General features: G+C 39.3%; 1 protein-coding gene across 1 annotated transcript; it reads right to left on the bottom strand.

Moving 5' to 3' along the window:
• Positions 1-583: 583 nt before the first annotated feature.
• On the bottom strand, positions 584-13,279 carry CYBRD1 (cytochrome b reductase 1). The gene is made up of 5 exons (XM_087884741.1): positions 13,179-13,279; positions 12,460-12,752; positions 7,139-7,347; positions 4,512-4,666; positions 584-4,411 (listed from the first exon to the last, which is right to left on the bottom strand). Exons 2-5 carry the CDS (start codon positions 12,644-12,646, stop codon positions 4,138-4,140), a joined length of 825 nt encoding a protein of 274 aa, XP_087740867.1. The 5' UTR covers positions 12,647-12,752; positions 13,179-13,279; the 3' UTR covers positions 584-4,137.
• Between the last annotated feature and the right edge of the window lie 3,202 nt (positions 13,280-16,481).

Raw genomic sequence — 16,481 nt, 5'->3', positions numbered from 1 at the left:
CGCCAGTAAGGGTTTTTTTCATTATAGGAAAATAAATCAACACATATACATTATCTTATTTTAGTGGCATTTTGCCATCTCTTTTTCACCAGCTGAAAAAAAAGAGTCTTCAACTACTTTTGGCATTTAACAATGTTAATAAGCTGCCTGTATTAATTCCTAAACAGCCATAAGTGTTTAATATTCAATATGCCTAATCAGCCATGGTTGTTATGTATTGTGTTCAGATCCTGGAGGTATCATGACTCCTTGGCAAACAGGATCTTTTTTTTATGGTTCCTATAAATTGAAAAAAAAAAAAAAATAATGTGTCTAAATGATGAATTCAACTGAAACCTTTGTAATTCTAGGACAAAAATCCAACATTGCCCAAGTAAACTAGTAGTGTAATAGACTTCTCTCTTTGTTTATCCTCAAAATCCACTCAGAGGCTCAGAAATCAACACATCTTAATATTAGATAAGAAGGAATTGCCACCTATTCTAACAGAGAAAAAATGATTGTCACTCATCCTCTGCAATTTCCACGTTCTGTTTCAAATCAGCATACAGTTTAGCCATTATTACTAGCACAGAACACTGTAGATTCTTCAATAGTTTTTATTGCAATATAAAAATAGTTACAAAATTTTTTACTTTACAAAGTACTACTGATCCCATATTCAAATGGATTTCCAAATATTTCTACAGTAATATTGGCAATATCCAAGTTCACTTTTTATTAAAATTATACTGTTTATTCTAATATATAGTAAAGCATGCATTCTTTTAGAAACGTGGATCACATACAGCCACTGATATAGAAAACTGGTGTTTTTCAGCCTTGGCAATTTTAAGATGTGTGGCATGCTGGCTGGGGAATTCGAGATGAAGTCCATACATCATAGAAGTTACCAAGGTCGAGAAACACTCCATAAGACAATCTTTGGTGTCAATAATTCTGCTATGTTTAAAAATTCAAAATATAAAGGCTATCATAATGCACATTCTTCTTTTCCACTGTCTTCTGTAGACATTGGAGTTTGCCAAGTTTTACACCTTCTACCGTTACCCTACTGAGCATTCAGGTTAATATCCTGAGAAGAACCTTGGCTTCTCTAAAGCCGTTAACATAGAACATGGCTACGAAGATGTTTGGGGTGGGCCTTATCATCTATAGTACAGCAGTTCTCACCTAATATTGAGATATCAATTCATTATTCTTCATTTTGGAAGCTGCAATCCCAACTTATCTGAAAAGCAAGTTTGAGGAAGGGCCACTGTTTCCTAAGATCACTCTTATAATGACTCACAGTAACACTGCAACCAGCAGCAAATCAGGATAGAAAAGACAATTTCTGGCACAGAAAGTTGACAGATTTAACTGCTCACTTTCTTTTCCTGTCCACAATAGCAGACTAGTCAGGATAAGGACACTGACATGAAATATCTTCTTGTTTTCTTTCAGAAACTAAGTAGTAATTTTCTGAGATGTCACTAGAACGAATGTTTTAATTTACATTACAAATTAGAGTAAAAGCCAAACTGATTTTGGAAGTCAGTTAAAAGTATTGAGAAGAGGGTTTTTTTTTTTTAAGGCTCTGAGTTTGCTGCTGTAGTTTTGATCTTTTTTCCAAATGAGCTGCAATGATAATTCAAAAATCGGATTAGCTTCCCTAAAGTCCAATTACATACTTCATTCCATACTGTCCAGATATACATTTAGACGGTCTTTTCAAAATGTAATCAAGGATGTGCTGACTACATTTTCTCAATATTGCCTAGAATAAGATTAAGTTTTGTCTTTTATTCTGTGTAACATCCTCTATAACAATAGCTAAAGGGTTCTTCCAATAGTCTAACTCAGGGGTGTCACACTCAATTTCATTGAGGGCTGGATCATGGTTGTGCTTAACCTCGGGGGACCGGGATAAGCATGGCCAACTCGATGTCACTCGTGTCAGGGGAACTTGTGGTGGCCCGAGCACTCTGCTGGTGAAAATGGTCCTCGCGAGTGCCGTTTTTGGCTGTGATGGCCTTCTGCAATGCTCTGCCATCAAAAATGGAGCTGGCAGAGGCACCGTGGGCTGGTCCTTTGCTGTTTCCAGGGTGGCCCCGTGGGCCAGATCCATCCTTCAGGCCTTGAGTTTGACACCTCTGGTCTAGCTAGTTTTTATTGTTAAACTAAAAAGTAAACATAGATGGCATTTTTAGCTTCAATAATTTCTAAATAAAGTTATGAAGAGCAAAAATAAAATGCCATTAATCCTCTATATAAGCTTGTGTTAAATGTCCTTGGAAAAATGGAAACACTACAGATTTGGCATATAGCTGGCAGTGACACAGGGAGGGCTGGTTTAGGATTAATGATGTCACCTGACGCTCTAAAAGGAGAAGCATGTAGGAGAAGAGATGGAAGAAACTGGGAGTAGAGTAAAAAGGGGGACCAGTCTAGAATCCCTATATAGTCACAAGAGAACTAAGTCCAAGCCTCCCCCCTCCCTTGAATGCTGTTAACCCTTATCTAACTCTTACATGTTAGCTAAGAAGATTCCTGTGAATAGGCTTTTAGCAATCAATTAGTTTAATTGAACCTCCACTGTGGACCTGATCTTTTGCACACCGGACAAATCAAAACATACAAATTGGACAATCCTAAAACACAGCATCGTCTCATAAAATGGAGGTTGAATGTCCCAATTATTTTCAATACTGTATAGTTTTTTTGAAGAAAGCTCGTTCCTCCTCCTAAAAATAAGTAGCTTATCAAAATATGTAGTAACTGCCATCAATTTAGAAGAATGCAACAGCTTCAGTTGTTCATTAAGGAAAATGAGATCAGAGAGGCGGCTTGTTCTTTGCCAAATATACACAATGCTGGCCATCTATTATCCATGAAAAAAATTAATTCATTTTTTTTCCCTGCAACACTCCTGAATGTACATGTTGAAATGGCATTCTTTAAGAGTAAGAGTTGAGAGTAACACAGCTTTAATTTAGTTAGGTCTAGAGAAACTTCCTAGCAGTGGAACAGCTTGCCTCCAGAAATCGTGGGCGCTGCATCACTGGATGTTTTTAAGAAGAGTCTAGACCAGGGATATCAAACTCGCGGACGATGGTCCGAATATGTCATGCGTTGGCCACACCCACGCCCAGTTTAGCAAAGGAGAAAAAAGTCGCAATGCGAGTTTGACACCCCTGGTCTAGTCAGTCACTCATCTGAAATAGTATAGGTTCTCCTGTTTGAACAGAGGGCTGGACTAGATAACCTCCAAGGTTCCTTCCAGTCTAGTCTAGTCTAGTCTAGTCTAGTCGTCTAGTCTAGCCTAGCCTACATTATATTGCCTTATAATCTGAACAAACTGTAAATACTCTAACATAATATTTAATCCAAATAATGGAGTTACTGTATAAAGCCAATATTTATTTAAATATGGTTGTACAAAAACAATACTGATTGCCTTATAGCAATAATGTCTGAGTTTTCTGTGATACTAGAAGATGTGTTTGTATGAGAAGCTGGCACCTATGTGAAAAAAGAAGCTAGACAGGGTAATCAAATTATCATCCACACAACCACCTGCTTTTCCACTCTCTTCCTTCTCTCTGGCCACCATAATCATACTATTGAACTGCAGAATACACAGTTCTTCTCCACTGCCAATGGAAAGCAACATCACAAGAGAAAATGAAGGTGAATGAATTGTGGAATCAATCATTCAGCTTTCCAAGATGGCCAGAAATTCCATTGTGTTATGGAAACAAGTTTGAACAACATTAAAGAAATATCAAGGGTTTTAGCCATTTTATTCAGTGGAGTTCTCCTCCCTTTCTTCATAACTTTCTTCCAATATCTAAAATCTAATTGTTCATCTTGTACTTCTTCCATCAGTCAATAACAATGAAAAAGCATTTCATGTAGCTGACCTGGTGATAATTTCAGATTCCCCCCCCCCAAATTATCAAGAAATACAGTACAAGTTACCATAGTGGCACCATATGAACACAGATACTTCTAAAATTAAACTCTTTACTAACTCTTCTCATTTATTCAGAAAATTCTAACAATATTAATAAAGGAAAGTATAGCGTGTCGAAGAGCTGGGAGAAAATAGGGAGAGAGAATTTTCTTCATTGCAAATTTTGTTATATACTTTCTTTACATAGTTGATCTCTGTCCAGTTTCATCAGATTTGGGGTTTCTTTTTCTAGCAGCTTCATCACTGCTGATCTCCAAATCTGGATTATGACAGTCCTCCTCACTGAATCCTTCTCCAATTCTTTGATGGGTTTGGAAAACGTGTTCGAGTGGGCGCTTCCAATGAGGCCTTGTAGCCATCCACATAATTACAGCCCCATAGGTGACAATCAGGACACCCAGAACATTGACAAAAATAGCTTCTTTTGGGGAATCGCGATAGGGAATTATATTCCTTCAGGGAAAAACAAATTAAAATTAAGGAAACAAATTAACAATGCTCAATTAGTAAATGTCATTGTAAAAAAAAAAATTAGCGACATCCAAATACTTACAGACTAAAAATAAGTTTTTCTGTAATTCCCATTAGGGCTGTGGCAATCACTGTTCCAAAGATGAGAAGACCTGAATATGTGTGTATTGGCATAAGAGCTGTCCGAAGAGAAGTCGGAGTAAAGGGAAGTAGGAAGACCACAAAGCCTAAAACAAGCTGATACACAGATAACACTTAGCAAATGGCAATGGTATACATTACTTTAAAAACAAACATGAAAATAATTTATGAGGCAGTGCCAAATTTGATTCCTAAATTATCTGCTGAAATCTTTGAAAACCCATGGGACATTTTATACCACCCATCACATAATGATATAAAAGCTATGGTTAAAAACAAGCTAAAAACCAATTAAACAAAGTTAAAAGGGAAAACTGTGTAAGCTAAAAGGCAGAGGGAGAACCTTCAGCCCATCAAACCCAACTCCCCCAGAATTGCATAGCAGTCTTGGACCCCAGGGGCGGTTGGCAGAGCATGGGCTCGACACTCTTCTGGAAGGCCAAGTGTCCTATGGCTGATCTAAACAGACAGAGCAGAGGCTATTTCTTCTTTTTATTATTATTTTAAAAATATTTTGATATTTATTTTATTTATCTTATTTCTTTTATTTCCTATTTTCTTTCGTTTATCTTAACACACTAAGTGTTTCTTTGGTGTTAAATTAATACCTATCTGTCAGTAGTATTCCCCACTCATTTTAACCACCTTAAATTGTTACTCTAGCCAGGAAGAACAGGTAGTCCTCGACTTACAACAGTTCATTTAGTGACTGTTCAAAGTTACAAAAAAGTGATACATGACCGTTTTTCACACTTATGACTATTACAGCATCCCCATGGCCATTTGATCAAAATTCAGTTTCTTGGCAACTGGTTCACATTTATGACGGTTGCAGTGTCCCGGGGTCATGTGATCCGCTTTTATGACCTTCTGACAAGCAAAGTCAATGGGGAAACCAGATTCACTTAACAACAGTGTTAGTAACTTAACAACTGCACTGATTCACTTAACAACTGTGACATGAAAAGTCGTAAAATGGGGCCAACTCACTTAACAAATGTTTCACTTAGCAACATAAATGTTGGGCTCAATTGTGGTCAATTGTGGTCATAACTCGAAGACTACCTGTATGGCCATTTTTATTTACAATTGTTTTTGGCCCATTCCTGAGAATGTAAATTCTCAGACTGGAGGGGAGCTTCATACTAAGGAATTAGGAACACATCCACAGAATTCAGTGACTGGTTGTGTGGGTGGACTACATTTTTATATTCCCAATCAAGCCATCTGGCATAAAGTACAGATAAACAGAAATAAATTGCATAGCCTGTGTGTATTATTTTAATATGCCAGGCTACAAAATCTTGCATTTTACGAGCCATAGAATCAGAATAGAAACTCCTTAAAAATACTGCGATTAAATTTGCGGCTTTGGGCCACAATCCTGAAACTGGAGTGGCTACCAGTGCCAAATCTTTTGCCACCTTTTTAAAATGTGTGCTTTCAAATACAATGAGCAATTAGTTGCTTATCGGGGCAAGCTGCTTAGGACTACAATCATCCTTTTGGACCCTATTCTCTTCTCTAAGAAGTAAGAATGTTTTGGATCTCCAAATTCTGTTGAGCTAAACTATATTCCTCACCGTTAGCATGCAGCTCTTCTAGAGGGCAATGGCTTCCCCAACTTATATATAAAATTTTTACATTAAATGATATACATTTACTTCCTTTCCTACTATTAAAAACAAGGAAGTCTGAACGTATTTATAAGATACCCTGTAAAAATTATATGAAAAACTCTCTACAAAGGTGGTAAAATGAAACACTTCTGAATATAGAAAGAGCAACATTCTCAAAAAATTTAATAAAAGCTGGAGAACCAAAAAGTTCCCTACTAAAAGTACTTAAAATAGAAAGACTGTTTTCAGAGACTACTGAAATGACACAAAACGATGTGTATAATATTGTCTTTTTAAATTTACCTCTTATGAAAAAGATCCTCTTACAAATACTTACACTGGCTTCATTTCTTGGCAAATAATTTGTCTCTTCTCATATTTTTTAAGAAGCTAAACAACTGCCTTTATGTTTAAGTGTTATTTTACAATCTGCAAGATATTGGCAAACTAGTTTTTTTAATTGCAATTACAAAATGTTTATTAAGAAAATATTTTTAGTTCCTGGACAGATTTCTGTAGCAGAATGCCAATTGCTTAAAAGTAAAATACCTTATATCTCTTATTTTGTTTACAATGAACACAGAGATTAATGAAGGATCCAATCTGGATCAATCAATGCGGCTGACGTTTCGTCTTCCAAGCTTTTGGGCTTGTGCTGGAGCCCATCTTCAGGGAACTTCTCTCTAGAGGCTCCAGCACAAGTCTGAAAGCTTAGAAGACAAAAGCTCAGTCCCGGTGACCAACCCAGATTGGATCCTACATCATTATCCTGGGACACCTATATTCGCCTTCATTCCACAAAGGTTATTTTATTGAGTTGTAAGGTTTATGTATAAGAAGTGCAAAATACAAAATCCCTCATTAAAATTAATGTATACACAGCACATTTTGATAGAAGTTAAAATAATCTTATTCTGTTTTTAAGTATAGTTTATAAATGACATCTAACCTGTAGAGCATAAAGAATTACAGCAGTCAATCCAATCCAGCTGTGTAGACTGTACATGTTAGGAATATTTTGAGCATTATGGAAATCAAAAACAGCCACCAGGGAAATAATAGCAAGTGTCAGAGCAACGGTATGTAACCCAGCATGGATTAATTTCATCAAAAATTTGCTGCATTTCCAGGTCCATGGTAACCTGTATACAATAATTGCTGCAATTGGGAAATAAGGAAGAATTCCGAAGGTTAAAACAAAACTAACTTTATTAGGAACGTTAAAACTGTTCTTGCATTATTCTAATGACATGCGACATTTTTGAGAATTTCCTTCAACAAATAGGTCTTTCTCATTTTACTGTTTATCCCTTTTCTGAGGGAAAGAATTCAGATATTGACACACACACACTTTTTAAAATGATCTTGTTTTAGAAGAAAAAGGGCGTATCTCGGAGACAGAGTGATAAAGTTCTGTATCTAAGTTTTTGGAGACTGACTGGCAATCCTGCTAGATTAGATAGATGGCCTGACTCAACACATTGAACAAAATCTTCTTCTGTTTTTTTTAATTAAAATTCCTGGCTTAGGGTGCTCCTTCTATACCAGATTCAACCAATAAAGTTGGCTCTTGCGTATATATTCTGCGATGGTTTACAAATCCTGAATTGTTAGGATTGAATTGAATTGTTAGAATCTCCAGTTGTGACAATTTACTAAACTGTTTGGGTGAGATCAGCTATGTGCACATTGGAAATCAGATAGCGCACCCATCTTTCATAAAACAACAAGGAACTCCGTTAAAAAACAAACAAACCTGGTGCACATTTCACCTTAAAAAGGCAGAACACTTTGTCTGCATGATAACCTCACTGGATTATGCATAGTAAGTAAATGGCTACATTCTAGTAGTGGATTGGGCCAGAAGAATTTGGGGCCTTTAGGGGAGAAATAAACGGCTTAACCTTCTGCAAATAGGTTCCTTAAAACAACATAGCAAAATATGCAAAAAAGGAAGGAAAACTGAGTTTACCCATTGAGAGGAGGGTTCTGGGGGAGGAAGCTGCAGAACAGAACCTGATGAATCACTGACATTCTTCCATTTAAAATTTACAGAGGTGGGGTTACTTTTTTACCCCACTTTATTATTTTTATAAATAACTCAGGGTGGCAAATATCCCTAATATTCTTTCCTCTTATTTTCCCCACAACAATCCTGTGAGGTGAGTTGGGCTGAGAGAGAGTGACTGAATAAAAGGTATATTTCATGCAGCCCATATGTCACAGAATGACCCGAGTACATTATTTTATTTATCTTCTAATTAGGCCAGTAAAAAAATTGAAGAGAATTTAGCAGCAGCACATAATACATTGGTCATAATACATGAGTAGGTAGATATTAACATTATGATAAGCTTCTTGATAACAAAAAAAAGGAACAAAGTACTCCATCTGGACTAATACATATTTTCTAAGAGCCATATCTTTAAATATTTACTAACATGCACATCACCTGTGCCAAGGACTTGTGCTATAAAAGTCATAAATAAATCTCTGTCCCCAAATGGAATATCCTGGAAAAAGACTCAATGTCCATTTCCCCATGCCTATATGAAATATAATATTGACATTTGACACCGTTTAAGTTAACTGCATATACTCCAGTTTCATAGCTTTTCCCAAAATTAAAAAAAAAAGCCCACTCAAATTGAAGGGATAATCTTACGTTAAAATCTTTAAGAGGTTGATAGTAAAAATGGCGGTTTTAAATACAGTTTGTATTTTGCTACCAAATCATATTTTGATAAATCAGCCACTTGCCTTTTATTGGCACCACTGTAATAAGTATTATGTAAAGAAGCATAAAACAACTTACCACTTACGTTTAGCAACTCCTTGAAATTATAATGGCACTGAAAAAAAAATGACTTACAACCAGGCCTCACTCTTAAGTCTGTCATGACATCACTGTGATCACATGATCACCATTCAGGCGTTTGGAAACCAGCAAATATTTATGATAGTTGCAGCATCCCGGAATCATGCGATTCCTATTTGTAACCTTCCCAGACAGCTTCTGACAAGCAAAGTCAATGGGGGAAGCCAGATTTGCTTAATGCTGTGCAATTCACTTAACAAATGCAGTGATTTGCTTAACAACCGTGCCTAAAAAGGTTATAAAATCGGGCATGACTCACTTAAGAATCATGTTGCTTAGCCACAAAAATTCTGATTCCAAATATATATATATAAAGCATATTACTCTGGTATGTATTCCCCATATGAATTTTTGTAAAGCATTCATAAAATACTTATGTAATTCTGCCTCATGTGCCCTCCAATACTCATAACATTTGAACATTTAGACTACCCTTTCTTAGTATGATCTTGCCAAGATATACTGGGATTATCATAACAAAAGTTGACACTAATAAAAACTGGAATCACAAGTTTTCCTAAATAGTAGCACCTTGGCTGAACTGAAAATAAACTGTTACAAAAAAATTTCACCACTTAGCCATTTTCCCTATTCTCTTGTTTTTTTACAACTCAGGAGTCTGTTTTCACAATCATGCTATGCACTTTTCCTTCCGTTAACTTGTGCAAATAGCTTCTATTATGTAAGTATGGTACTATGTTTAGTACTTAAGAATTATATATTTACAGTAATCCACTGTATAGTGTGAATGTTATAAACTCAATCCACTTCTGTCAACCCTCAACAAATTTATTCCTATATGAATTTATAGTGTTTTATTTGTTTTTTAACAGTACTTATAATTTACCCCAGTCCCCACAGACCTGGGTGGTATATAAAAACAAATAGAAACCAAGACAAAAAAAAATCCCAATTTCAGTATCACAGTAATCCCCGATCTTAAATCAAGGATAAAACACACCTGCCAAATTATTTACATCATCACAGACTTGCAATAGTTTGCATATTTTTCCATCCAAATTGTTTTACTGGCATGAATAATGTACAGGTAAAATAATATTAGGAGGAACATACTGGATATACAATAGATATTGCTTATGTAACAATGGGAAACCAAAATAAAATCCAGTTGAATAGGGGGAAAAATCCCTTAAGAATGTTAACTATTGCCAGCATATCTGCTTAAAGTGCCATTCTAACCCCAATGAATGAATGAATGTGTATGCATCTGTGTGTGTGTGTGTGTGTGTATGTGTTTGTGTGTCTGTATAGAGAGAGAAATAAAGAGAACTAATAAGATCAGGCAATGATGGGATGGGACACATCCAGTGACTATACTTGAGAATACGTTATGTACATTTTTCATAAGTAGTAGCTGCCATGGTGACATAGCCACTGGCAACACTCCTATTTACCAGGAAGCAAATTGTGCCTTTTTGTTCCCTTTTATCCTGAGAACACAGACTCCTACCTCTCTTTGTATTTGTTTCTGGATAGGTGAGCATAATTTCATACAAAACTGCAACATACCACATCTCCTTTCTAAAAATATCTGATTTCCAAAGGTGTTCTTGTAAATGAATATAATTTCAGAGGGCCATTGTGCAGCATATCAGGAGGAAGAATCAGATCTGGCTGTGAGCATGACCAGATGCCAATGGGCAAGGTATAAAGTTTCCAGTGCCTGGCATATTGCACACTGTAGTTTAAAATATTTAGCAGTCACACCTTTTAACAGGTGAATGATAAATTGCACTGATCCTTCCATGAACAGAAATGTATTTGTTAAAATTAAGCACACAACTTTTCTTATGGTTTGCTTTTACTTTTAAAGTCTCTTGTTTTTTCTTCTTCTGGACTCTGAAGACCTAACAACTCCCAGCTTGTACAATTAATTTACAAGCCCAAATCTGATTTCCTATACTTATCAGAAATTATAAACCTCATATAGTATCAATACTATACACTGTATGTGTATTTATTTTTAGCGGGTTTTTTTCCTACTAGAGTTTTTCTACCCTTGAGACTCCTTTCTTTCGCCATTCATATTACTTTACCAAGTGTTTAGTCCCTAGCTGGGTTTTCCTCCCATTACAGTATTTAATCTATTTTAAATAACACAAAATCTAGCATTCAGTACAAGATGATTATTAATTACAAGGCATTCTACAGAGCTGATTCCTGCATCATCAGTGAAATAAAATTATTGTAAGCTTTCACGAACTAGAATCAAGATGGTCAAATATATATTAAGACAACAATCCTACAGAAACTGAGGGAACTGTATAATCATCAGAACACAATGGGGTTTTTCAGTAAACCAGACACTGGTTTCTTTTGCACCATCCCGATTAGTCACACTTGTAGCAATCTTCCCTCTCCCCGCCCATATTTACAACTGCTTGCGAACTAGCATTTTCGAGTTGTGACATTTGCGTTTTTTCAAGTCAGGTACGGCTTCAGTGAAACAGTCGCTGCAGAGAATTAACGGTTCCAAAGCCATTGCTATTAAAAACGCAGAGTCACTGAGGGAAAGAAAAAAAAAAAAAAAAACCAAAACAGGGAGGCCTGAATACCTCACGCCCTTCTTGCTCTGGACGAGATATGACTAATTATACGGGTAAACAGAAAAGCCGAGGAATAGAATATGCGCGTCGCGACAGTCCGCTTTCGGAATCTGGCTGGCAGTTTTGCAACACCTCTTAAGTATGTTTACCCAGTTGGGTAATGAAGCGTCTGCAAAGCAAACTCGGGGAGCGCCAAGGACTCCCCAACTCCAATTCCAACTTCAACACTCCTTAGGTTGGACGCAATGGGAGCGAGGCTTACTTTCTAGCTAAAAGATGCCAAAAGGCACCGTTCCCGGGCCAGCGGGTCTGGAGAGCCTGCTTCAAGAACCAAGGAGGCGGATCTGGGGTGTGAGTGGGAGGCAGAACGACAGGTCCGCCAAGGCAGGAGAATTCCTGGAACCCTTTGCGGGTTTCCCCTCCATCCTGGGAAAAGTCCAACTTGCACGGCCAGCGACTAGAGAGATCCGCTCATCTTGGAGTTGCGATCCTAAACTTGGCACCGCAGCCCTCGCGAGCGCCGCCTTTTGAGGTTGCAGTGCCAACCCGGGACGGGAAAGCTGACGGTCCCTGTCAGTCTGCCACAAGCCCCCCCCCGCCCCCATCACACACACACACACACACGGGGGAGGTAACAGAAGCCCGCATGGTATGGAAGTTCGCTTGCTTCTATGTGCGCTACCGCGTTTGCAGGGAAAAATAAAATAAAGCCCAGCAGCCTTTTCTCGCGCCCTCCTCCCTCTCCACCACCCCACCTCCCCCCCCCCGGGCCCGATCGCTCGACTGCCCACCGACCCACCCACCCACTCCGTCCGCCTTACGTACCGATCCCTTGGATGAACACGAAGCCCGTGATCATGAGGACCGGGTGCCAATTGAACTCGGCCGAGCCCCCGTTCCAGCCGAGCCCCTCGCGGTAGCGGAGGACCCAGAGCAGGGCGAAGACGACGGAGAGGAAGCCGAGCAGCAAAGCGGACGCGAGGAAGGCCAGGAAAAGTTTGTAGCCTTCCATCTTCCCCCACACCAGGACGAAACTGCGGAGGACCCAAATAAACTCCGGAGCGGGGCGGAGACGGGAGCCGGAGCCCTCGGCGTGGCGCGCCCTCCGCTTTCGTCCCCTGGAGGGAAAGAGAGAAAGGGGTGTGAGAGAAAGCCAAGCGATTCCTCCCACTTGGACCGGGCTGGAGAATCACGAGGAGGTCGAGAAGGAAGTTCAGGGGCTTTCAAGACTCGGGCGTCTGTTTTCTCCTTCTTATCCGCTGCTTCTTTCTACGCCTCCTTTCCCCCCCCGCCCCCCCCGGCCTCGAAATCAGCTGAACTCAAAAAGTTTGCGCTCCTAAATTGCTCTGGCTTAAGAACCATTTAGGCTCTCCAGGCGGGGTTTTTTTTTTCCCCCTCGGAGGCTGCCGGCGCTGATATTGGTAGCCCGAAAGCAGCAGCGTCAAGCTCAAGCCTGTAGTTGGCTATTGAGGAGTAAACCCAAGGGAGGAGAAGGAGGTTTATTTTGGATGCCGTTTGGATTTCAGCTTCAAAGAAAGACCCACCGATCTCCTCCCCGCAGGGAACGCTCGGTGACTGGAGTCCACCATATCCTGGCCTTTCTCGAAGCAACGTGAAAGTTGTACGGTTGTCCGGTGCCAAAAAGACTGTTTTTCAGTGGTGAAATCCAATTCTTTTTTACTACCTGTTCTGTGGGCGTGGCATGGTGGGCGTGGTGTGGCTTGGTGGGCGTGGCAGGGGAAGGATAGTGCAAAATCCCCGTTCCCTCACTCATGGGGGAGCCCTGGTGGTGTAGCAGACTAAAGCACTGTTATTAACACCAGCTGCCTGCAATTACTGCAAGTTCAAATCTCACCAGGCTCAAGGTTGACTCAGCCTTCCATCCTTTCAAAGGTAGGTAAAATGAGGACCCAGATTGTGGGGGCAGTAAGCTGACTTTGTATAAATATACAAAAGTATGAAAGCTGTTGCTTAACGCATTGTAAGCCGCCCTGAGTCTTTGGAGAAGGGCGGCATATAAATCAAATTTAAAAAAAAAAATATTGCAAAATCTCCATTCCCACCCCACTCCTGCGGCCAGCCAAAGGTGGTATTTGCCGGCTCTCCAAGCTGCTCAAAATTTCCACTACCGGTTCTCCAGAACCTGTCAGAACCTGCTGGATTTCACCCCTGCTGTATTTGCATTTGTTTTTAAGCTCCTCTAAACTCTCCTGCTTTTTGCACTGGATGCAGCATGAACGGTATGGGGCCTATGGGTGATACTGTGCTTTTTTTGCCCCTTCTGTTGTCTACCTTCTGATGCAGACTTGTCAGCTTTTCCTGTGCTGCTATTTCTGCCCTGACATTCTAGCATGTAGCCAGAATCCCTCCACACCTTGTAAGTATTGGGTATAGAATTAGGGCCCAAAGTTGGCCTGGTTCGCTGTGCACTTATGTACATATATACATACCATACTGTTCCCTTTTGGGGGGGTGTATCAGAGGAGGTATCTAGCAGGTTCTGACCAGTTCTGGAGAACTGGTAGTGGCCCCCATCTATTCTCTGCCTCCAGAGTCCCAGCTGATCGGGAGAAAATGGGGATTTTGCAGTAACCTTCCCCTGGAGTGGGGAGGAAATGGAGATTTTACAGTATCCTTCCCCTGCCACGCCCACCAAGCCACACCATGTCTACCAAGCCACGCCCACAGAACCGAGCACAGAAAAAGAGTTAAATAATAAACATAGGAATAAAGAGCATGAAATAAAAGAAAAGGAAAAGGAAAATCTGATTTACACCAACAGAGCTTGCTATACTTCTTAATGCCTTTGTATCCTGGCTTCCTTCTTACTCGTGCATTATCTTTTAGTCTGTAATCTTAGCAATTTTTCCTTTGTATCTCATCAATTCTAGCTATTATTTTCAGTTTTCTACTTCATCTCAGCCTGTCCCACTCTTTCATTCACTCCTCACTTAAATTAGATAGTTACTAATTTAGCATGCTGTATGCTTTTTCTACTGGTCTCTCACTGTTGTATTCAATTTTCCTGCATTCCACATTCATTTTACCACTTTCTATTTTAAGAGACAGACATCTAGAATCCAACCCTGTGCATTCAACTTAATTTTTTTCTTTCTCCTGACATAAGCCAACTCTTCACATAACAAAGAGGCAGAAGTACACTTTTACAGTCCCTTTTGTTCGTTGTTTGTTGACAAACATTCCGTGCAACAAACCATAAAGCACCTATTCCCTTTCTATGACCATTTGAACAATCCCTAAATTTTTTTCATGAAGTGTTCTATCTTTAGTCAATATTAAAATATACATTTTAATCAGCTTGCTTTAGCTGTTTCGTATTTATATATAACTTGCAATTCGTTCTTTTTTCTTTGCTGCCGGGCATGTCCACCATAAATGATAGAAGGTTTTGGTCTAACATCAAAAAATGGTTGGAACAAATAACAGAAACACAGATAGATAAAGAACCAGAAACATTTTTACTAGGAATTTTTAATAAACCATACCCTAAAGATATTAAATATCTCACAATCCACATACTAACAGCTGCAAGAATAATATATGCAAAAAATTGGAAGCAAGAAAAAACGCCAAACGAAACAGATTTAATAGAAAAAATTCTAGAATGTGCTGAAATGGATAGGTTAACCAAAGAAATACAAGAAAGAGAAGAATCAGATTACTATAAAATATGGAATAAATGGTATAATTGGTTAAAAATTAGAAATAAACAAAAACCTAGAGGGGAAATATTGCCGGTATAGAAAATGTCATTACACTAAGGAGAGATGAAGAAATATATAACAAGCAGAATGTCACTTTGAAACAATGCTTAAGAAGGAAACATAATTTCTTTTTGTTTATATGTTGTATAAATGTTTGTTGTGTGTATGTCATGTTATGTTTTTTTTTAATATTTATACTCTAATAAAAATTTATTTTTTAAAAAAACTTGCAATTTGTTCACTCCATTTTTACTATCAAGCACAACCATCTTGGTCTTTGATACATTAATTTTCAGATTCATACCCCTTGCTGCAGCATACAGTCTAATATCTGCTTCAAATCATTTGGATGCTTGGCCAGCATAGCATCATTTGTGCACAAATTCCTGTCCAAACCAAACACACCTGTGGCCTCGCCACAAGCATTTCTCCATAAATTATAAACAAACAAGGGAACATGAATATTTGAGGGGCTGTCACAGAGAGGAGGGGGACAACCTATTTTCTAAAGCACTTGGGCCAGACAAGGAACAATGGATGGAAACTGATCAAGGAGAGATTCAGCCTGGAAATAAGGAGAAATTTCCTGACAGTGAGAACAATTAACCATTAACAATTTGCCTTCAGAAGTTGTGGGTGCTTCATCAATGGAGACTTTCAAGAAGAGACTGGATAGCCACTTGTCAGAAATGGTATAGGGCCATGATGGCACGTGTGCCAGAGGTGGCACGCAGTGCCCTCTGTGGGCATGTGAGCCGTCACCCCAGTTCAGCTCCACCATGCATACGCACATGACTCCCACCGGCTGGCTGGTCTTGGGGTTTCTGCTGTGCATGTGCTGGGGGAGGGGCACGTGTGGGAGGCACCTGGGAGAGGGGCACGTTCGGGTTTCTGCTGTGCATGCATGGAGGGCGGGGGCGTATGCATAGGGGTGGGGTGCATATGCAGGGGCCTCGTGCGCATTGCTTATTGGGGGTTTGGGTGCACAAGCGCGCATTTGTGCGCACGCTTGCACTTTGGGCACTCAGTCTGGAAAACTTAGCCATCACTGGTATAAGGTCTCTTGCTTGAGCAGGGGGTTGGCTAGATGACCCACAAGGTCCCTTCCAACTCTGTTATTCT

The sequence above is a fragment of the Pantherophis guttatus genome, chromosome 1 (assembly GCF_059756535.1).
Source record: "Pantherophis guttatus breed Tessera chromosome 1, ASM5975653v1, whole genome shotgun sequence".
Classification (NCBI taxonomy): domain Eukaryota; kingdom Metazoa; phylum Chordata; class Lepidosauria; order Squamata; family Colubridae; genus Pantherophis; species Pantherophis guttatus.
The sequence above is the reverse complement of the archived record's forward strand: the minus strand, read 5'-3'. Positions and strand labels throughout refer to the sequence as shown.